General features: G+C 41.7%; 1 protein-coding gene across 3 annotated transcripts in view; it reads right to left on the reverse strand.

The window, feature by feature from the left end:
- LOC149189055 (mechanosensitive ion channel protein 1, mitochondrial-like) overlaps nucleotides 1-24,522 on the reverse strand; it is a 473,192-nt gene that overhangs the window by 326,641 nt on the left and 122,029 nt on the right. For all 3 annotated transcript variants that reach the window (XM_089411754.1, XM_089411753.1, XM_089411752.1), the window contains exons 2-3: nucleotides 4,180-5,161; nucleotides 3,498-3,775 (exon numbers count right to left, since the gene is read on the reverse strand). In XM_089411754.1, coding sequence (XP_089267880.1) covers nucleotides 3,498-3,775; nucleotides 4,180-5,024 — 1,123 coding nt within the window. In that variant the 5' untranslated portion in view covers nucleotides 5,025-5,161. The remainder of the gene's footprint in view (nucleotides 1-3,497; nucleotides 3,776-4,179; nucleotides 5,162-24,522) is intronic.

The raw sequence follows: 24,522 nt of genomic DNA on the forward strand, positions 1-24,522 counted from the left end.
CCCTTTTGAGCTTTCCTTCGGCACATCCCGGACATACACCTTCTTTCTCTACTCGGAATTCGGGCATCCCTGTTACCATTTGTCTTACATCAGGTAGAGCTTTGTAATGAAGGTGGGCAAACCTCCGATGCCAAAGTTCGGACTGAAGAGATGTGTCATAAGACATGACACCTAGCAGACTTCCATCGACCTGATATAATGAATCAACATGAAACCCAAGAGTAAAGGCATATTTAACATTATTTTTCGATACACGTACCTTGCCATCGCTGAAGGTTACCATGTAGCCTTTGTCTAAGATGGACACCAGGTTCTTTCGGAGGTCAGATGCATTTAATACATCCTGGAATTTCTAGCCTTCTTGAATGGTTGTCCTCTTCCTTGATTCCCAACTCTCCTCTTACCTTTGCTATTGAATTTGTCATTTCGTTGATTGCCATCAGAGGGATTTTGATCATCGTCCCGGTGTGAGTCCTTTCTATCAGGGCACTCCCTTGCATAGTGACCTGCTTTATCGCAGATGTAACATCATCCTTTTCTTCCACCCTTAGGTCCAGCCTTTCCTTTTGATTTATTCCCGGAATTATTTCTTTTCTTAGCATGAGAAGAAAAGGCAGCAGGAGGACCTTTAGGCATGGGCATTTCTTGCTCTTCTACCCTTGTTTCTTCTTGAATGCATCTAGCCATTAATTCCTTGAAACCAAGAATTACGTGGTTGTTCAAAAGAGTAGTCCTGAACACGTACCATTCAAATGGTAATCCTCCAAGAGTCGTGAGTGCGATTTCTGTGTCAATAATGGTCTCCCCAATAGATAGGAGATCGTTCTTGATCTCGGTGATTCTTAAGTATGCTTGCATACTCTCATCTTTACCCTTCTTGATTTTGCCTCAACTTATTTCTAAGAAACAAGACTTGATTTGCATCATTAACTTTAAATAAACTCACCAATCTATCGTAGATTTCCTTGGAGGTGTCCAATTCAGAGATGTAGGCCACCAAGTGCTTGTCGATAGAGTCCCGGAGGATCTTCTTTGTTTTCACTTCTCCGGTTTTCCATTTGTACCTGGCAGCAGCGGATGCATTTGATGGAGGCTCACCAATATTGCCTCTTACATGGTCCAGCACTCCTTGATCTTCTACGGTTAGATCGATAGACATCTTCCATCCGTGATAGTTAGCTTTCTCACGGAGCTTGTCTTCGGCAGGAAAGAGTGTTGAGGACCCCATAGTTCTTTTAGGGTAGCCTTGGCAATCTTCTCTTCGGTGATTGCTCTTGCTCTTGCTCGGGCTTTGTCTTCACCTCAGCTCTGATACCATGTTAAGTTATGGTATGTTCTATGCTTATAACAATTTACTTCTTTTCCTTATTATTTTCCACAGATTAGCAATCACATGTACATAAAGTAAAGTGCAGATAGAACATTAAACGATCGACAGAAAACAAGCCAAGACAAGAGACACAAGATGTGGCGACTAGCCAGGGACAAACCCCACAATGTGTGGGGAAACCCTTTGATCAAATCTTCTTTTATCTTCAATAATTCAGCAGAGAGAAATAATACAATAAATCTGATTTATATCAGCAGTAGCAAACCCTAGATCAGCAGCATCAGCATTAGCGGCTTCATCATCAAACTAGGGCAGACGATATCTCACAAACCGACCGTCGGATCGGCTTGATTCCACCACCGAAAGTTGCAACTTTCAAAGGAGGTTCAAATGAACCTACAACGCAGTTTAGATGAGGAGATCTTCTAGTCCACGTAGGTCAAACTTCACTTCTGCAGTTGCAGCTTCAGTTTCAGCAGCTTCCTTCAAACTAGGGCAGTCGATATCTTGCAAACCATCCATCGGATTGACTTGATTCCACCACCAAAAGTTGTGGCTTTCAGAGGAGGTTCAGATGAACCTACAGCGCAGTTCAGCAGAGGAGATCTTCTAGTCCACGCAGGTCAAACTTCACTTCTGCAGTTGCAGCTTCAGTTTCAGCGACTTCCGGCTTCACATGTGTGAGGGAGAGACCCTTTTCTGCGCAGTAGAGAAGAGACTCTTTTTTGCGCAGTAAAGAGAGAGAGAGATGTGATGAGATGAGTGAGTCCAAATGAGGAAAAGTCTTCCTATATTTATACACAACATTGGTGTTTGAATAGATGCGACTATTGGGCTTCTAAACCTGCATGAGTTGTAGGTCGGCTTGATAATAATTCCATAATCAAAATAAATTCATATCTCCATGAATACTTATCGGAATCGGATTATCTTTATATCAATCCTACACCTCTCGACGAGAGGAATCTAATGAACATATTATCAGCCATGAATAAGATGACCCACATGAAGTTTTGCCCTAGTTGCCAATTTTAACATGGTGCTTGTATTGATGCAAGAGATGAAGACCTTTGGTTTAAAGACTCAACCCTAGGATGGACACATAGACATGGACGCTACGGCTAGAGTTGTCTTGCCATGTACTTGTGTGATGCAACATGGTTAGAGTTTGCAAATGCTAAGGAAGGCAACAGTGCTAGTGTGGAGAGCTTGTGTGACAAAAGCTTGTTGTATGTGCCAAGGAGGACTCACCAAGGTTGATGATAGCTTGTAGAGGATCTTTGGTGGACTGACCAACTTTGGTTGGAAGTGAATCCTAGCTATAGGAGGAGTTGGTGACTAGGGTTTCCTTATGGTTTCCTTACTTAGGGTTTGAAAAGCTTAACTTATATTGGCTTTGTCATAACGCTGTATTACATACTTGTATTTCATCTTATATGTGCGAAGTTTCCAGCTGCCCAAATGTTGTGTACATGAAGATATGATTTTCAGCTTATGTTATCTTCTTCATTGAGTACATTGCAGCACTTGTAGTTCATGGTGATCTGACATACCATGTAGTTTAATTAGTTCAATGATTCAACACATCCCCGGAAGATAAACAAACGAATGTGTTGGTGTTATAATCTGTTGTAATGTGACATTTCAGATCTGTGTTATACCTGGAGAAGTCTACCCTAAGGGCTGTAGCATTGTTGTATCAAAATACACTCATATGGTAGTTATTCTCTTGGTCTGCCAGCTAAAATTTGGTTAAAGGGAACTTAAATATTACAGCTGTAATTAAATATTTCAGTTCAGCGTTGAGGCTGAAAATTCACAAGGATTAGTTCTAGGAAACCTTAGGTAAATGGGTGAAATTTCAAAATTGCATTAATTGCCTGGTTCTTGAAATTTCTACAAGCTTTCCAATCATTGTGACTTGTCACCTAAAAAATGAATACGGAAGAACTGGATATACACCTACATTGCATAAATTGGATAGTAACCAAGCAAACTGAAAATACACAAAATATATATACAAGCCAGGTTATAACTTATAGCTCAAGAGTTGAATATGTATCAACATATACATGATTGTCATATAGATAGCTAATTGTCAATCAAATGGAAAACATACAAGTACGGTGTATATTTATATGTGTTTATGAGCATAAAAGAGACTCACCTCCTATTCCCCCTACGGTTAAAATGGACTGTACAGCAACTCCACAAGCCTCAGCTAAAGCCATTCCTCCCAAAACAAAAAGGCCAATGGAAGAGAGTTTGTCTAAAGCCAGGAATTTTTCCCTGTCAAGCCCAGCAATCTGTTTGACAGCAGGTAAACGAGAAAATACATTTCTTTTCCACCTATGGAGAAACCATAGTACTGAGAGAACAGCCGCACCTCTCCAGATTTGTGGCATGTATTGAGCAGCAACTGTGCTGGGTGCAACAATCAAACCCCTGTACCAAGTCTGAAGACAGTCAGGTGTTCACAAATCTAAACAAATAAAATCACAAAAGCTGCTTTAAAGCAATCAAAACCATCAATATTGTCAATCTGTTAATACCGTGAGGAAATCACTATACCAAGTGACAGCAATTGTTAAGAAGATACTCTCCCTTCATTCTGGAAAATACCTATCCACTAAACGACAATTTACAAACTTCTAGTATAACTTTATAAGCATAAGCCACAGTCTATTTAATATTCAGGAGATATAAAGCTTGTCCAGTAGCAAAGCTATCCTGTGCTCTCCTGCCTTCTCTCTTAGTTCATCCCATGCTTGCTATATCAGATCACTCTAAATAGAGCAGAAAGTAAGTGTTTTAGGATATGTAGCTTGCCAAGAAGGAAAATGACTCACAACTGTGAAAATGCCATGAAAGTGATTAAATATCGTACAGGGTCCTCCAAAGCACCCCAAATACTTTTCTCATAGATCACCTGATCCTGTCCTAAGCGCCCCAAAGATAATGCTATGGAACCTTGTTCAGCATACCGATGAAGCCTTCTGAGCATTCTTGGCATGACCAGCCAGGCTAATATTGATGCTAGCATTGTCCAGCCAGCTGGCATAATGGTATCTTTTACATAAGGAGATGAGTCCATCCATTGCTGCAAAACTGGCATAAGCTCATCTGATGTCTCTTTGGCTTTTGTTCCTGCATACATAATAGCATCTTTAATGGATTTTGAAGCACTGTTTGCCATATCCATCCATTCACCCCCTGCTGTATCACTGGCTCCAGTAGCTGGTCCTGCATCAGATGTAATTGAATCTTCTGTGGCTAACTTCTCATTCAATTTGTCAGTGGTTCGGGAAGAATATTTTCGATAAATTTGGAATAGTTTCCCAGATGTACAAGATGATAAACAAGTAAGCCCATGATATGAAATCTTGCCTTCAAATTGATGGTTCTGCAGACCAATATTATTAGTGTTACACGCCAAGGACCCTCGTAAAAGCTGATTTGAACTGGAAACTGAAATATTATGTCCACCATTCCGATTTTCTATAGATTCTAACCCACTGACATAATGAACATGACAAAGTGCTCCATTGGATATCCTCAATGGGCATGATGGTATATCAGTATGAGAAAGGCTATGATATAAGTGAGAGGGCTGGTTGGACCATAAGAATTTGGAGACACGATTAGATTTACGCAATATGGAGCCATATAGCGATGCATAGAGATAAGCCATCATTCATAATAATTATTTTCTATTCTGATAAGCACAAAACACTAGCAAACCCCATCATAGTGCAATGTATTAGATACAACAACTTTGGTTTGTATCATTCATCAGGAATATTAGTGTCCACAAAGCTATGTAGAGTTGACCTGCAAAGAAGACCATTTGGCAGTCAGAAAACAATCAAACAGATCACCCGTAAGTATTCTATTTCAATAATCTTCCTTCAGAAATTAGACTTCAGGGGTGAAAAAGGTTTCTTCGTGTTCTTAGATGCCAAATATATGAGGGGAAAGCAATATTAAAGGAAATGATCCCATAAGTTCGCTTTCAAAATATAGTGCACATTGCACACTGTATACAATGCTGACCAGATCTATAAAATAATATTGCAAGTTCAAATAAACTTCATTTAATATCTAACTCAAAATAGACCTCAAACATTAACATATATAAACAAACAGAAAACAGAAATGAAATGATAAATATGGCCAGCATCAAATTTAAAAACAAAACCCACAAGAGCAGAATAATCAGAACTTGGAAATATCAAAAACTATGCCATTCAAAAGAGTAAGCAATATCAAGAAGCAACTTTGTAGTTGAAGAATCCTCCCATGCGATAGAAAAATTCTCTAAGATGTTGTAACGAACAAACAGTGTAACAGCATACACTGTTAGCTGTTTGTAGTTAAAATGTAAAATACACAATGTATTATAGATAATATATATTGATAGAATGTACATTGGTATCAAAGCATAAACAAACTTTGTTCGTTACAGATGTCACATCATTTTCAGTATCTAAACATAAATATTTTTGTTCAATCTAATGTCCTAATTTTGGTGACTAGTACACTCCAAGGCTCAAGCACAGCTATGATTCGTTTCGAAATAGAAGTTATAAGTTTGAAAACAGAAATAATTAAAGAAACCAAATGCTATTATGTAATACCTACCTGCTCACCACCTTCCCTCTGGGAGGACAAAATGAAATTGTATGATCATGTGGACTTGGTATGCCTTTGAAGTTTGGAGGTTTATCCCTGGGTTGCAATGGAGACCTCCCCAGGGTACCCCCACCCGGGACCATGCTTTTGGGCAAAGCCCTGTGGGAGAACTCACGGGAACATGCTAGAAACTTCCTTGACCACACTCCCTAGAGCACTTTGGGAGAATCCGCCCTCTGGAGAACTCCAAGGTGCCCTCCTAGGTGCACTACTAACACCTCTCCCATGCACTCCCAAGGTCACTCCTGTAATATCCCCAATTTTGTGAGCATGGGACTCACTAAGGAATTTTTCCCAATTTTAGTAATATTAATTAAAAAGGGGCAAATATTATTGGAGGAAGGTGGCTAGTATTTTTTATTGGAGAATGGCAGCAAATTATTGTTTTATTAAAATGGCGGCAAAAGTCACTTAGTGGAAAATGGCCCCCCACCAATAAAATAATATTAAAAAGGAGTATAGAAGCATGAGGAGAAATTATAAGAGGAGAATGAACTCGTTTTGTGGATCATCTTTTGACTATTACACTTCACATTTCATTTTCTCTTGGCGTTGTTTAGCACAAGAACCAAAGTGTTGTTTAGCACCACGAATTCCACCCTCATTTCGGAGAACTTCGACTGTCTCCCTAGTGATCTAACTTGGGAGTCCAAATCAGGGCTTCCCTTGAGCTTCATTGTGTTAAAAATTGGCAACTAGGGCCAAACTCCACCTTGGACAGCTCATATGATGGAGATCATATTTTTATTGGATTCCTCTGTTCGAGAGGTGCAAGATTGATCTAAAGATCATCTCATTCTGACAAGTAGAAATGGAATTATAAATTTATTTCTTCTATGGACAAATTGTCAAGGTCAGCCAGAAGTCTAATGTAGACTCATGAAACCCAACAAATGTGTCTCTTCACCCTCAACGTTGTGTATAAATATGAGAGGCCTTTTCCTCATTTGGACACACCATCAACACATCTTTCTCTCTCTTCTTCTCATTGGTTCGTACAGCAAACAGGAGCATCTCTCTTCTTCATGCGTTGACTTGGGTTGACTGGAATTATAGGCAGAAAATCACAGATCTATTTTGGGCCAATTGCAGGGACATTGACCAGCGTTGACCAAGGGTCAAACCTTCTCCTTTGACTACGATTTCAGGCAGAAAATCCGATCTCTCGAGGCTGCATCTTCTGGCACAAAAATCGAGGAAATTGCAGCAATTTGACCTACGTTGACCGCAAGCATTGACCTACGTTGACCAAGTTTGACCAAATATTTCAGGACTGTTTTGGGTTGATTCAGATTGTCTTTGGAGGCCAAGTTGACTGGGTTTGACCGAGCTCATTTGGAGGAGTTTCTCTGTTGGTTTGACCAGCATTGAATTTCTGGTTAGGGCATCCTATTGACTTCTATTTGACTAGATTGTTTTGACAGTGTTTGGGCAAGTAAATTTTGTATGATGTACTCTCTCTCTCTTGAACTTTTGAAGAATAATAAGAAGATTTGATCAAAGGGTTTTCCCCACATTAGGGTTTTTCCTTGGCATCCACCAAATATTGTGTCCTCTTGTCTTGGCTTGTCTTCTACTTATTGTTTATGTTCTCTCTGCATTTACTATCAATGTTAAAGTGATTGTTAATCTAGAAACTGATATTCGACTTATAAGAAAAATTGAAATAAATTGCTCTAAAGCATAGAACATACCATTGTTATCTAAAATTAACATGGTATCAGCGTTGAGGTGAAGACAAAGCCCAAGCAAGAGTGAGAAAAGCAATCACTGAGATTTGTTGGACAAGGACAAGATTCAATGGCCTCCTCATCTTACTTCAAATTTGATGACAAGCTCAATGATAAGTCTGATTATCATGCATGGAAGATGTCTCTTGACTTGACTTTGGAAGAGCATGATGCTATGGACTATGTGCAAGGAAAGATTGTTGAACCTCCTTCAAATGCACCCGCTGCTGCTAAGACAAAATACAAGAAAGGTGAAGTCAACGCTAAGAAGATCATCAGGGATTCTATTCATAAGCATTCAGTTGCTTACATCTCCAATTTGGACACATCTAAGGAAATGTATGACAAGTTGGTTAGCATGTTTAAAGCTAGCAATGCAAACCAAGTCCTCTTTCTCAAGAACAAGTTGAAGGACATAAAGAAGGGAAGAGGAGAAGATATCCAATCCTACTTCATGAGGATTACTGAAATCAAAAATGATCTTCTATCAATTGGAGAAGTTATTGCTGACAGGGAGCTCACTCTCATTGCCCTTGGAGGTCTCCCTCGTGAATGGGATGTGTTCAATACTACTATCCTCAACAATGACAGGATTCCAAGTTTTGATGAATTGTTGACTAGGTGTACTCAAGAAGAGACAAGGATGATAGAGAGAGACATGCCTTCAAATAGGAATGATCCTACTGCATTCTCCGCTCATGCTAAAAAGAAGAACAATGCAGGTTCAAAGAAGCAAGGTCAAGGAAGACAGGGATTCAAAGATGGAAGAAAGGGAAGATGCTTCAATTGTAATAGGTTTGGCCACTATGCTAGGGAGTGTCCTAATAAAAGGGATACACCTCAAGATGATGATAACAACAACAACTACAACAATTTCAGGGGCAACAACAATCAAAGGAATGGCAAGTTCAACAACAAAGGAAAAAGGAATATTCCTGCTACTCAGTATGGAAATGGTCGACCTCCCAAAAGATCAAGAAACTCCAAGTATGAGGAATCTAATGTTGTAGATAACAAGCAAAAAGAATTTTATCTTATATCTGCCCTCTCTATTGCTTCTCCTCCGGATACCTTGGGAAATTGGTTGATTGATAGTGATGCCTCAAGGCACTTCACTGGCTATAAGGAGGCTCTTTCAAATCTGATAGAAAAGGATACAAATTTGGAAATCATTCTTGGAGACAATGCCACTTATCCCGTGAAAGGGACTGGGAATGTTACTCTTCAATTGAATCAAGGTAACATCATTCATCTACAAGATGTACTATATGTACCCGATCTAAAGAAGAACCTAGTATCTATCTCGGCGATGGAGGACAAAGGATTCAAGGTGGCATTCATTGATGGAAAGGTACGTGTTTGGAAAATAAATTTCAAAGAAGCATTCACTCTTGGATTCAGGGTTGACAGCCTATATCAAGTTGGAGGAAGTCCACTAGGAGCTATGTCTTGCACAACATCTCTTCAATCTGAATTATGGCACCAAAGGTTTGCTCATCTTCATTATAAGGCTCTACCCGATGCAAGAAAGATGGTGACAGGTATGCTCGAATTTAAAGTAGAACATCAAGGTGTTTGACTGGGTTGTGCTGAAGGAAAACATACAAGGGGACCATTCCCCTCAAGTGACAGCAAGACTACCGACATTTTGCAATTGGTTCATTTTGATCTATCTGGTATGTTGCCCGTGACATCTTTGGGAGGATATTTGCATTATGCTATCTTTGTGGATGACTTCTCTTGCAAAACTTGGATTTATTTCTTGAAGAAGAAGGATGAAATGTTCTAATGGCTCCACTCTTTCAAAGCCTTGGTTGAAAATCAAACAGGAAAGAAGATCAAAATATTAAGGACCGATAATGGAACAGCATATAATTCAAATGAGTTCAATGACTATTGTAGAGAAGTTGGTATTAAGAGTGAGACTACTACTGCATATACTCCCGAGCAAAATGGAGTTGCTGAAAGAAAGAATCGTTTATAGAAGCCACCCGTGCCATTTTTCGTGATCAAGGTCTTCCGAAGATCCTATGGGGAGAAGCTATCAACACTGCCACATATGTTCAAAATAGATGCCCTCATCAAGCATTGGACTCCAAAACTCCCGAAGAAGTTTTCACCGGTAAGAAACCTGATGTTTCTCACTTTAGAATTTTTGGTAGCCCTGTGTATTTTCATGTGCCGAAAGAAAAGAGAAGTAAATCGGATGCATCTGGGAAGAAAGGAACATTTGTGGGCTACAGTCAAACTTCAAAGGCATATAGAATCTGTGTCTGGTCAAAGAGAAGTGGAAATAAGTCATGATGTCACCTTCGATGAAGATGTTACCCTTGGGAAGATTAGGGACTTTCCTATTCCAAGGAAGGACAAAGAAAAAGATACAGGGAAGCAGGGAGAACCGCAAGATGAGCCAATGCCCAATGCTAAAGGACCGATGGATCCCATTGATCCACCTCCCCATAAGCCCTCCTCCTCCAAAAGAAGACCCTCATGGCTCAGGGACACTCTCGAAGATGTCGAGAGACATATTGCACCAAGGCGGACATTTTGTGAAAGTAAGAAGTCGAATAGGTACCAAGGGTACTTAGCTTCCATGAGCACCATTGTTCAAACTGAGCCTTGCACATTCGAAGAAGCTGCGAAGCACCAAGTTTGGAAGGATGTTATGAATGAAGAGTATGAGTCGATTATGAAAAATGATGTCTAGAATGTGGTCCCTAGACCCAAGGACAAATTTGTTGTCACCTCTAAATGGCTCTACAAGATCAAGCATGGAGCTGATGGAAGTGCTGAAAAGTTCAAGGGCTTCTCTCAAAAGTAAGGTGTGGACTATGATGAGATATTTTCACCTGTTGCTCGATATACCACCATCTATTCGATCATTGCCCTTGCTACCTCTCAAGGATGGAATTTACATCAAATGGATGTCAAGATCGCCTTCTTGCATGGCTCACTTAAGGAGGAAGTCTATGTTGAACAACCCAAAGGGATTCGAAGTTCAAGATCGGGAGACACATGTATGCAGCTTGAAGAAAAGCCCTCTATGGGTTGAAGCAAGCTCCTCGAGCTTGGTATGAGAGGATCGGCAGCTATCTGATGAAGCTGGGTTTTACAAGAAATGAAGTTGATCCGAAACTTTACTTCAAGGTTGAAAATGGTAACCTCTCATATTGGTACTTTATGTGGACGATCTCTTTCTGATAGGTGCAAACCCTCTCATTCATCAATGCAAGAGGGAGTTGGCTTCCGAATTCAAGATGGACCTAGGATAGATGCACTACTTCCTAGGCTTGGAGGTCTGGCAATATCCAAGTGAGATTTTCCTTTCCCAAGGAAAATACATTGTGAAGCTACTTGAAAGATTTGGGATGGTGGATTGTAAGTCTTTGACTACTCCAATGGAACTCAACTTCAAGAAGTTATGTGGAAGTGTTGTTTCACCCCATTTGGGAAATCCTTCTGAGTATCGTCAACTCATGGTGGCCCTGATGTTCTTAGTGAACTCCCGTCCAGACATATGCTTTGCAGTGAATACATTTAGTCAATTTATGGTTGAACCTCATCACATACATTGGATTGCTACCAAGAATGCCTTGAGATATCTCTGGGGCACAATCAGCTATGGACTAAGATACACTGTCGAGAATTTGAGGCTCCATGGTTATTCTGATGTTGACTGGACTGGCAGTGTGGTGGATTGTAAGAGCACATCGGGATGTTGCTTCTCACTAGGTTCTGCTTCGATATCCTAGATGAGAAGGAAGCAGAAATCGATTGCTTTGAGCACCGCCGAGGCCAAATATATTGCTGCTAGTATGGCCTCCTGTGAAGTTGTTTGGTTGAGGAAGCTCTTTAGTGAGTTGTTTGGACATATATTGCATACCACCGTGATCTACTGCGACAACCAAAGTGGGATTTGTCTTTCTGAGAATCTCGTGTTCCATGACCGCTCCAAGCATATTGATATCAAGTACCACTTTATCCGAGATATGGTACAACAGGGAGCAATAAGGCTCCATCACATTGGGACTGATAAACAGGTCGCAATTATTCTTACAAAGCCCCTGGGGAAGGTCAAATTTTTAACCTTCTGTGAACGACTTGGAGTCGTGGAAAGACCCTCTTATGAGGGTCTCATTTGAGTTGGATATTGAGCTCTGGGAGCTCCAAGGGGCTTGGGGTACTTCTTGGAGCTATGAGTGACCATAGGGTGACTGGTTCACCTTCCCCTAGTGGTTCGCTATGTACAGGGTGAGTGTTTCACCTTCCCCTGTGATACCCCATGATGGTTGATATATGCATAGGATTGGTGGTTCAACTTCTCCCATGGCATATGAGCAAGATGAGCGGTTCACCTTCTCCTATGGCATAGGAGCAGGATGAGTGGTTCACCTTCTCCTGCCGATACATCCTATCCATGTAGTCCGAGACTCATGGGAAGTACCTCTCATCTGGTCAATGAGTTGGGAAATGAGGATAGGAACCATAGTACTACTGATGGACGCATCATGTAATACCGTACTCCCTATGCTAGGATGTTTGGTATGATCTGGTATCAATTAAGACCGACTTCGGGTCAATGGAGAGTGGCAAGGTCATGTGACTCACTCTCGATCATTTCTTCTTCATTATTTCTTCATGGTTCAGCAGAGCAGAGCAGAGCAGGGATGTCAGAGATGGTACAGATTGACAGGTGGATTTCTCCCTAGTTGAGAGGTAGTGTTAAAAATTGGCAACTAGGGCCAAACTCCACCTTTGACAGCCCATATGATGGAGATGATATTTTTATTGGATTCTCTTTCCGAGAGGTGCAAGATTGATCTAAAGATCGTCTCATTCTGACAAGTAGAAATGGAATTATGAATTTATTTCTTCTACGGAAAAATTGTCAAGGTCAGCCAGAAGTCTAATGTAGGCTCATGAATCCCAACAAATGTGTCTCTTCACCCTAAACGTTCTGTGTACGATTGAGGTAGTTTTCCAATGGGCGTCTAGGCTCCAAAAACTATATTGGCACATTATCAAGAGTGTGGTTGGCAAGAGCAGGACGGGTCCGCATACACTAAGTCTATTACAAGTATCAGATACCCATCTCTTGGTTGCATTTAGGGGGTAGCTATTTGCCACATGTGGTTTCCAGCAGTCATCGGTACTACACAGTGACAGGCACAGGGTAGTTGAGCATGCATCATATTAGTTCATGATATATGGAGCATATATATTGGTTACACGTAGGTCACTCTATCTAGTAATGAGCAGGGTCATGGCAGAGAGTGATCTAGTTCAATCTTAGGTTGACACATGGGGGTTCACAGAGGCCTTCATCATATGGCGAGGCAAGCTTTCCGTGTTGTTGTTGTTGAGAAATCAATGCTAGTAGGATTAGGGTTAGATTTCTCTTTCTTGATAATTACTCGTGAATTATGTTGGCTTCTTTTACTTATTTGTTATATTATCTTTCATCAAGCAATTACCAAATTATGTGTGCATGAAGATCACAAAAACAAAAGACACAAGATGTAAGCACTTTGCGAGGGAAAAAACCCTAACTAGGGGAAAACCCAATCAAAGTCTCTTCCTTCAATAGTTTTTCTTGAGACTCTTCAACCTAGGCACAGACCTCCTCCACACCAAGTCAGCCTTTCCTTCTCCGATCCAACCTTCGACCTAGTAGCAGCAGCACTTCGACCATAGCAACTTCGACTTGGCAGCTTCCAGCATCAACAGCAGCTTCGACTTTGACAAGGAGACTTTGATCTCCTAAACTAGCAAACACGAGGGAGATACCAAAACTTCGATTTTGTCCTTCCCTTCTTTTTTGACCAAACTCGCACTACTTTATCCCTCCTTCTTCACCTTCGCACTTTTCCAAGTTTCCACCTTCAGGTATCGAACTATGTGTGAGAGAGTGAGATGCTCTAAATGAATTCGAACTGCCTTGTATATAGTCTTTCAATGAGGTCGAATTGCCTTCCTTAAGGCCGACTTGATGTGGAGGTTACATAATTCATCTTTGACTCACAAAATAATTCTTTTTACATGGTTCGAAAGCCCAAGAAAGGTCTCATAAAATATACAATGACTCTTTATTAACCCTATGAGTCCACAATGGGGACTTTGACTAATAAAATGATGACCCAAGCATGAAACCCATGCTTTAATAAGTCATTATAACCAAAAATTAAAAAAAAATATTTTGACAAATACATTTTATGAAGACCGAACCTAGTTGCATTTTTCAACACTCCCTCTTACTAGGGAGGTATTCATAAGGAAGGTCTCAAACTATATGAACAATGAAGAGTTTAAGCACCACAATGCCATGGACTAGATTCCTGACCAGGGCAATCTATCCAAGATCTCTCAAGAGTTTAGGCACCGCAATGCCATGAACTAGATTCCTGACCAGAGCAATCTATCCGAATGGAACTAAGATGGACTAAAGCTTTTAGCCTCTCTAGGTACCATGATGGACTAAAGCTTTTAGCCTCTCTAGGTACCATCAGACTTGCTAACCATCAACCCAGGGATCTAGGTGCATATCTAAGGTCAAAGCTCCAGGACCAATGCCACCCTCTCTACTTCGGGAACTAGACATCAACACATAGTGTCGGCCAGATGTCCTCCCAGGCAATGTGTGTCACACACAAGGCCTCAACAAATCTCTTCCAAACTTTTATTATCATCACGAAGATCAACAATATCAACTAAACCAAGCATACTTCTAAGATATTCAAACTTCTTATTAGGAAGAGACTTTGTTAGTATATCAGCTACCTGATCATTTGTCAGGACATATTGTAGCTTCACGATCCCATCCTGCACCAAGTTCCTAATATAGTGGAAATTATTGTTGATATGCTTCGTCCTAGCATGAAATGTTGAAATTTCTAAGTCTAACACGTTAGAAATTCTTCCTACATTATCTGGTTTATTTCATCTACTTGTTTATTATTCAACAAGTTATTTAACCATATAAATACTGAAAATAAACACAAATGCAATCTCAACTCATATACAGATCATCAACTGAAATAATAGACAAACACACAAGGGACATCGTTATTTTTGGACAACCGTCCCCGGAAAAACCCAACTAGGGAAAACTGATGCAGCAGTTCTGAGGGTTTTATTATTAAGCAGCTTTCTAGACTACAACTAGGGTGTCAAACTGGCTCACCCAACAGAGATATCTATCTGGCAGTAATACCTCTCATCGGAAGCAGATATTCAACAGTTCTGCTCCATGAAAATCTCTCCAATGATTCTCTGAGGCTCTACGTTAGCCCTCCTAGCCTCTGCGTCACTCTGAAACCCCCCTGCGTCAGCCTTCTGCTGCTCTGCGTTGGCTCTCTGGCCTTCTGCGTCACCCAAGCAAACCCTGCTAGCCTCTGCGCAGTCACTCTGGCCCTCTGCGTGGCTCCTACTGGCTCTGTGTAGCCTCCTCAATCTCTGCGTTGGTCCTTTGGCACTATCTTTGCCTCTCTGTTATGCACTCACTGCCCCTCGCTGCAACTCAGATCACTTGTTCGAATTTTCTCAAGAAACCCCACTCCAGAAAATCGAACTAACTGATCAATCTTAGTGTATCTTCAATTGACCTTCAAGCCTCCTCTTATACTTTTCTTATTGAGTCTTCAACGGCCGCGATTAAGTCTCTAATCAACGACTAAGATTAGATTTGGCTTGATCCATGCCATTAAGAACATTCTCACCCAGTTTTATATTAATACCCATTAATATTTTTATTTTCCTAAGTTTAGACCTAAGAACCGCATTAAAAATATTAATTATTTTATTATCTCTCTAACCGGGTCGAATTTCCCCAAACCATTTCTGGGTCTTGGAGATCTCATGTGCTTTAGCCTCTCCAGCAATTTTCACGGCTAGAGCACATTCGATGCTACCCCAAATCAACACACCCTCTTAGCGAGGAATGTGCTCTGGTAATGCTCCACTACTGAACATCACCTTGATCATCCAGCATCGGTACCTATGTCGATGTTTGGCCTGTTGCCTAACATCCATTGCACTGTTGCCTCCTGTACTGCTGCCCATGGCTCTGCCACTGCCAATACTACATTTGTACTGCAACTCCCTCTCAACATGTTGCATCATGCTGCCCATAGCACTACCACTGCCACTACTGCACTGCAACTCAGTTACCGAGAAGTAAGTAACTGATCTACCCAAGTATTGACATCCTTGTCAGCCTAGAAGCCCCCTGATGTTGAAGCTACCTCTATTGCTATCTGGTGCTTTCTCTGCTGCCTCTGCGCTGCTACAAACATCTATGTGCCTCTTGCACTGCTGCAACCTCCTATGTGTCTTTCTGCACTGCTGCAACCACCTCTGTGCCTCTCGCACTGCTGCAACCTCCACTGCACTGCTACAAACCTCTGCACTCTAAGATTGCCTTGTCGATCCATCTGCATCTTGCTTCTATCGACATCCGTCATCCTGCTACTGTCATTCGGGGCTCCCGTAGCCAAATATGATCAAAGAGTTTGGGTACCTCAAGAATCTTGCCCCTCATCTTCTGTAGTCCTCCTAACTACAACTTGATGTCTCCCCACCCCTTCTTTAGAGGTGCATGAGCACTCATGGCACAGTGATCATCCATCTCGACTTCTTTCTCCGCCTTAATCGAAGTTGCCTTGGAGTCAGAAGCCTCTCCCTTATTCTTCTTCCTGGGACACTGGGTTGCATAATGACCTAGCTCCCCACAATGGAAGCACTTTACCTTGGAGATGTCCTTCTTCTTCCTCTTCCCCTGTTGTCCCGCAGATGCCAGAGCCGCATCCTCTTCCTCCTCTTTCTTGATTCGACCTCCTTTGCTGCTACTTCCCGCCTTGGTCAACCGTCTGATCTCTTCTTGGCGAAGAGCTTCCCACATCTCTTCCCATCCTGGAAGATCAGCTCTGCCCAAAATGCTTTGGACAAATGTCTCCCAATCCTCAGAGACTGCATTCAGGACAGTCCTCACCATGAACTCCTGATCCGGTGTGGCCCCTATGGAAGTAAGTTGGTCCCGAAATCTCTTACAACCTGTTGAGGTATAGATCTATTTGCTCCCCCTTTTGCATCTGATACGATCGCAGCTGATTTTCCAACAGCATCTTCCTCTGCACGGAAGTGCCTTGATACAATGTCGTCAAGGTATCCCACATCTCCTTTGTCGTGTTCTTCTCGGCAATATGCGGTATCACATGATCCTTGACCCCATCAAGGATTATGCACTTTGCCTTCGCCATTGCATCCTCATACCTTTCATTATCAGCTGGGTCGACTGGGATAGCCACGGTTCTCAAGGCGAAGCCCTTGATGTGATGTCTATCCAGAACAGACAGGATCCTGGCCTTCCAGATGACAAAGTTGGAGGCCCCGTCCAACCTGTCCTGATCCCTCAGTCCGTTCATTGCCATCTTCGCTCTTCTACTGGACTCCCTCTGAGTCTCGACTTCCCTCCTGGAAGTTCTCTCCTAGACTCCCTCTGAGTCTCGATTTCCCTGCTGGAAATCTTCCTGCCAACTATTGATCCGCTCCTCTTCGATCCTCTTTGCAACTACAACTTGGATTTGGATTTCTTGGCTAGAAATCCCTCAAGGCAGCGGCTCCCTCTACCTTGGTTCTATCACGTTAGGTACTGCTCTGCTCTGACAGAAACAACACCCCACCAACTTCCCAATCCATAATTTGCCCACAACTCCCTAGGCCCCGGCAACTAAAGAACTGAGCCTCTCAGCTCTGTGCATCCCGACAAAGGGTGAATCACTTCTCTAGCCCACTGCGTCAAGCCTACCTGGCTGAGTAGGATGACGTGGCTCTTCGTGAGCCTCTTTTGCCTCTCTCTACCTCTGCGCTAGCCCTCTCTGGCTTGAAATGATGACACAGGCCCTTTGCATCACTCCTCTGCTGCCTTATGCTTAGGAGCAGCTCTGTCTCTCAGGACAGTTGCTACTGCGACAAATTTCTGATATTGTTGGTGCCTTTAGTTCCCCTGTGATCTGCAATGCTCTGATACCATGTTGAGATTTCTAAGTCTAACACGTTAGAAATTCTTCCTGCATTATCTGGTTTATTTCACCTACATGTTTATTACTCAACAAGTTATTCAACCATATAAATACTGAAAATAAACACAAATGCAGTCTCAACTCCTATACAGATCATCAACTGAAATAATAAACAAACACACAAGGGACACCGTTATTTTTGGACAATCGTCCCCGGAAAAACCCAACTTGGCAAAACCGATGCAGCAGTTCTGAGGGTTTTATTATTAAGCAGCTTTCTTGACTACAACTAGGGTGCCAAACTGGCTCACCCAACAGAGATATCTATGTAGCAGTAATACCTCTCTTCGGAAGCAGATATTCAGCAAGTCTGCTCCACGAAAATCTCTCCAACGCTTCTCTGAGGCTCTGCGTCAACCCTCTTGGCCTTTGCGTCACTCTGAAACCCCCTGCATCAGCCTTCTGCTGCTCTGCGCTAGCTCTCTAGCCTTCTGCATCACCCACGCAGGCCCTGCTAGCCTTTGCGCAATCACTCTGGCCCTCCGCGTGGCCCTTGCTAGCTCTGTGTAGCCTCCTCAATCTATGTGCTAGTCCTTTGGCACTATCTCCACCTCTCTATTATGCACTTACTGCCCCTCGTTGCAACTCAGAACACTTGTTCGAATTTTCTCAGCAAACCCCGCTCCAAAAAATTGAACTGACTGATCAATCTTGGTGTATCTCCAACTGACCCTCAAGCCTCCTCTTATACTTTTCTTGTTGAGTCTTCAACGGCCGAGATTAAGTCTCTAATCAACGGCTAAGATTAGATTTGGCTTGATCCATGTCATTTAGAACATTCTCACCCAGTTTTATATTAATACCCATTAATATTTTAATTTTCCTAAGTTTAGATTTAGCAACCCCATTAAAAATATTAATAGGCTCACTTGGTCCTTCTTCTTCTGGTATTGTAGAAGGGTTGTCGAGTTGTACTTCTTCTTCTTCAAATATAGGTAGATCTTCATCATCGGAATCAATAGGAATATCCTTTAATCTTTTATAGGCTTGATTCTCATCAAATATAACGTCCTTGCTTACTTTAATGTGTCTCCCTTCCTTGATGTAAATTCTATATGCCTGTGAGGAGAGACTATAGCCAACGAAGATCCCTTTAATGCTTGTAGAATCTAGTTTCTTTCATTTGTCCTTTGGAATGTGGATGTAAGCAGGACTCCCAAAGATTCGAAGATGGTACACACTTGGTTTCTTCCTTGTGAATGCTTCCTCGGGTGTCATATTTTCAAGAATTCTATGAGCACTTCTATTTTGAATATATACGGTTGTCATTGTTACTTCTATGAAAATTCCTAGTCCAAGGAACCCCTACCGAAGCAAATTTGAATCTACTTCACCTACTTGATTTATTCTTTAAATTACATTCATCAAGTTATGCTTCTAAATATTGAAGCAAATTACTTCTGCACACTACACATTTTTAATATTTGATCTCATGAAACAAAAAACAGAGCAAAGAACAAGATACATAGGACACACTTATTTTTTGACACAATAGTCCCCGGAAAAACCCAATGTGGGAAACCGATGCAGCAGCTCTGAGGGTTTTATTATTATGCAGGAGAAATATCTGAATGCAAATCTAGGATGCTCATCTAGCAATACTTTACAAAGAAAATACTAGCGGAAAATTTGAGTGAGTTTTACCTCACTTCACCCAGCAGAATTCTGGCTGATCCGGCACAACACTGGCTAACTCCAACTATTTCTATGTCACCTCTCCTGCCCTCTGCGTAAGCTTTCCCAGTTGTTTTGGCAATTCCCAACAGTTCCAGCGCCTACCCTCTGCATCAACTTTCCCGACATTTTTAGATTCTGCCCTCTCCATTAGCTTTCTCGACAGTACTAGATTCTGCCCTCTGTCAGCAGTTCCGGCTTCTACGTGACAGACAGTTTTTCTACTCTACTGGCTCTCTCCGCCTCTCTCTTTGTATTCTCTGGAAAGTCCTTCTCCCGGATTCTCACTGCCCCTCTGCTGCAAAATGATCACTTAGTTCGAATTTCTCAGCTTCCTAGCCCCAGGAATCAAACTCTAGATCAATTCTCTCTCTCTGTTTGTGTTTCCAAATGAACCCCAAGCCTCCATTTTATATTTTTCCTGTTGAGTCTTCAATGGTCGAGATTAAGTCTCTAATCAACGGCTAAAATTAAAACATGACTTGATCTGCCTTCTATATCATTCTCACCCATATTTTGATTAATACCCATTAATATTTTAATTTCTCTAAGTTTAGACCGAGGAACCCCACTAAAAATATTAATTAATTTAATAAAATACAATCCAGGTGGAATTTCACCAAACAGTTTTTGGGTTCTTTAGAACCCATGTGCCTTAGCCTCTCCACCAATTTTCAAGGAGAGAGCACTTCTTATGCTACCAAAAACTAACAGCTTCTCCCCATAAAAATTTTGGTAAGTCTTGATCAAGGAGCATTGTTCGTACACCTTCTTCAATTGTCCTATTCTTTCTTTCGGCCACTCCATTTTGTTCGGGATAGTAGGGAACAATAAGCTCCCTCTTAATTCCTACTTCTTTACAATATGCAATCAATTCTTTAGAAGTGTATTCCCCACCATTGTCGGATCTCAAATTAGGGCTTTCCACTTCACATCTAAACTCTTTGAATTTCTCAAATACTTCATCCTTTTTCTTGAGAAGGTAGAGTTGTGTCTTCTAGAGTGATCATCAATAAATGTTACATAGTAAAGATGACCTCCAAGTGATTTGTCAGACATGGGCCCACACACATCAGAATGTATGAGGTCTAATATTTCTTTAGACCTTGTTTCACTATTTGAAAATGGTTTTCTTGTATGTTTTCCCAAAGAGCGTCCCTTGCAAACTCCTTCACAATCTTCATTGATATCGGGGATGCCTTGAACTAGATGTTTAAGAGTGGGAATGACCTTGTAGTGAAGATGACCATATCTTTTATGCCATAGCTCAATAAGAGTGATTTCCATAAGAACTAGGGCTTGAGGAGGTGGTGTAATGTCTCTATACAAGCTTCCTTCACGAACTCCAATAAATCTAGCTTTATCAATACTTTAACTTTTTCCCCAAACCAAGACATTTCCATCAACAAAAGTAACTTTATCCCCTTTATCTTCTAAGCAAGACATTGAAAGCAAATTCTTTTTCAAACCTGGAACATATAGTATGTTGTTGAGATGTAGTTTTCCTCCATTCTCCAACTTCAAAGATGTTGATCCCAGGTCTCTAACAGCGTAGCTTTTGTTGTCTCCCAATATCACTACATGGGAAGATGGTTCCTTTGATAGAGTTTGTAGTTGTTTCTTTCCCCTGTCATATGCCTTGATGCTCCACTGTCAATGATCCATGCATTATCATCATTAAGTGATCCTATAAGAGCAACTAAGAACCATTGACTTTTGACCTTGTTGAATAAGTAGTACACAATCTTCTTGATCCATCTTTCTGTCAAATTGAGTCTCATTCTCATCATAGAGCGAGTAATCATTTCCTTCAAGCCAATGAAGTGATCTTCAATCTTCTTTGACCTTAGGTCTGATACCATGTTGAGAAATCAATGTTGGTAGGATTAGGGTTAGAGTTGTCTTTCTTAATAATTACTTGTGAATTATGCGTTGATTTGAGGTAGCATCGGATGTGCTATAGCCGCGAAAATTGGTGGAGAGGCTAAGGCACATGAGATCTCCAATACCCAGAAAGGGTTTGTGCAGATTCTAAACAGTTTGGGAGATATTCAAATAATTAATATTTTTAATGGAGTCCCTAAGTCTAAACTTAGGGCAATTAAAATATTAATGTGAATTAATATAAAACTATGTTAGAATGGTTCAAAAGTCATATATCAAGCCAAATCTAATCTTAGTCGTTGATTAGGGACTTAATCTTAGCCATTGATTTGCCAACAAGAAAAGTATAAGAGGAGGCTTGAGGGTCACTTGGAGAACACACCAAGAGATCAAGATTTCGACTTTCTGGGGCTGGGTTTGCTGAGAAAGTTAAGAGAGTGATCAGAGTTGCAGCTGAGGGGTAGAGAATGCAGAAGCAGAGAGGCAGAGATAGCACCGAGAGGATTAGCGCAGTTACCGAAGAGAGGGACGCAGAAGCAGCCAAGGGTTCATGTAGAGCTAGCCAAGGCTCACACAGAGGCAGCCAGGAGTTGCGCAATGCGTCAGAGGGCTAGCGTGGGTGACACAGATGGCCAGAGGGTTGACACAGTGCCTCCAAAGGCTGACACAAACCAAGTCGGAGTGACGCTAGGCCAGAAAGAGGCTGACGCAGTCCCTAAAGGCTGACGTTGGGGTTTCGTGGGGCAGATTGGAGCTGTGGAGCTGCCAGAGTGTTTATCTGGGGATTCAGCCGAAATATATGCTTCCGAGTAGAGAGGTACTACTACCGAGATTTTTCTCTGTTGGATGAGCCAGATTTGGCACCTAGACTGTATTTTGAAACTGCTTAATAAATCAAACCCTAGGATAGTTGCACCGGTTTTCCCGCATTGGGTTTTTCTGAGGACATTAGTCCAAAAACAACGGTGTCACTCGTGTGCTTGTTTCTATTTCCTTCAGTTGATGATCTGTAATGTGTTGAGCATGCATTTGTATTTATTTCCAGTGTTTAAATGGTAAATAACTTGTTAATTAACAGAACAAGTAGGTAGGAATAAATCAATAAAGTGCATGAAGGGTTTCTAACGTGTCAGACATAGAAATTCCAACATGGGATCAGAGGGTGGTTGCAGATCACAGGAGAACTGAGGACATCAGCAGAACAGAGCAACAGCAGCAGAAAACAGTTGTCCCGAGTGACAGAAGTTGTTCCTAGCAGAGTAGCAACAAAGGAGGGGTAACGTAGTCCCTGTCGTCATCAAGATTGAGCCAGGAAGAGGCAGCACAGAGGCTGAGGGAGGCAAAAGCAGGCTCACGCAGAGGCCAGGAGGGCTGATACAGTTGGCTGAGGAGGTCGATTTGCCGGTGTCGGGATTACACAGAGCTTAGGAGCTCTAACCTTCAGTTTGTTGGGGTTTAGGAGGCTGTGGGTAAGTTGCAGAGTGGAGCTAGTGGGGTATTGTAGTCAGAACAGTACCTAACAAGGCAAGGCCAAGGGAGAGGGAGTTGCTGCTGAGGTGGATTTCTAGCCAAGGAATCCAGATTAGTGTTGCAATTGCACAGACGATTGGGGAGGGGCATCTTGACATTGGCAGAAGGATTTCCAGGAGGGAAATCGAGGCTCAAAGGAGTCATACCGAGAACATCCAATAGGGAAGTAGAGGAGCAGCGAAATGGCACTACACGGAGTAAGAGACTAGGACAGACTGGACGGAGCCTCAAACTTCATAGTTTGGAAGGCCAGAATCTTATCCATACTAGACAAGAATCATGTTAAGCACTTCGCCTTCAGGACAATAGCTATCCCAGTTGATCTTGAGTTCATTAACTAGATTATGAGTTGTATTCAAATTACCTCTTTTACAGTGCTTATTAATGGGGCCGCCTCTCCTTTCTTTCATGCTCAAAGGGGCCTTCAGCAAGGGTGCCCATTATCGCCTCTTTTATTTCTTCTAGTGGAGAAAGGTCTCAGTTGTCTTCTGGAAGAGGCAAAATCAAATGGATCTTTCCATAAATGCATGGTTTCTCATACTCTGGCCATCTCACATCATTATTTGTGGATGACATCCTAATCTTCTCTAATGGTGATCCAGGCAAGGTGGGGGTTCTGAAAAATATCCTCAATCTCTTTGGGAAGGCCTCTAGGATGTTAATAAATTATCAAAAATCTTCTCTTATTGTCACAAATCTGGATGTTGACACTGTCCAATCTATCATAGTCATTCTTCCAATGGATTGCTCACAGCTAGATGAGGGGATCAAATACTTGGGCTTTATGCTAAAACCCAATTCATATCGAAGAGAGGACTAGCATTGGTTATTGACTAAGGTTGAAAAGCGGATCAATTCATGGAGTCATCATTGGGCCGTCTAGTGCTTATAAAATTTTCTCTCGAGGCAATTCTGATATATTGGTCATCCTTGGCATGGATCTAAAAGGGGTTCTTGAGCGCATTCAAAGGATTTGCTTCAAGTTTTTATGGTCTGGTTCTGGTTCGGATGCCACTATTCCATGGATTGGTTGGAAGAAAATTGCAAAACTGAAAGGTTTGGGTGGCTAGGGATTAAATAATATCTTTCATTTTTCCCATGCTCTAGCGGCAAAGGAGGGATGGCGACTTCCGTCATCTCATAGCTTGTGGACCAAGGTTATCATTGCCAAATATATCTCACCTCTCTCAGTGGAATATTGGATCAGGTTGGTGAACAAACCTTGTCAAAACATTTCCATCTCCTAGCGGGTTGTTTTGAATACCTTTGAAACTATTCAAAGTGGTTTGGTGTGGAGGGTGGGATTAGACACTCGTGTCTGTTTGGGTATTGATCCTTGGCCGAGGTGTCAACAGGACTATCTTCTTCCATCTCAATTATTATCATCCCTTGGGGATCGAGGACTATGTAAACTTGCTCATATTGTGGACCCCATTTCTACAACAATATGGTTTCAAGGATGGAAAACGGCAACTGATTTGGGCATCCCGAGAATGTCTTTTAGACAATGGCACTCCTACATACATGCACTTCATTTGGGGCACGTTAGAATTTCTAATAAAGAGGATGAACGCATTTGGACAAGGGTCAAGTATGGTTCTTACTC

The sequence above is a fragment of the Pinus tabuliformis genome, chromosome 3_1 (genome assembly GCF_031772625.1).
Source record: "Pinus tabuliformis cultivar Carrire ecotype Pingquan chromosome 3_1, CPIR1, whole genome shotgun sequence".
In the NCBI taxonomy this organism is placed as follows: domain Eukaryota; kingdom Viridiplantae; phylum Streptophyta; class Pinopsida; order Pinales; family Pinaceae; genus Pinus; species Pinus tabuliformis.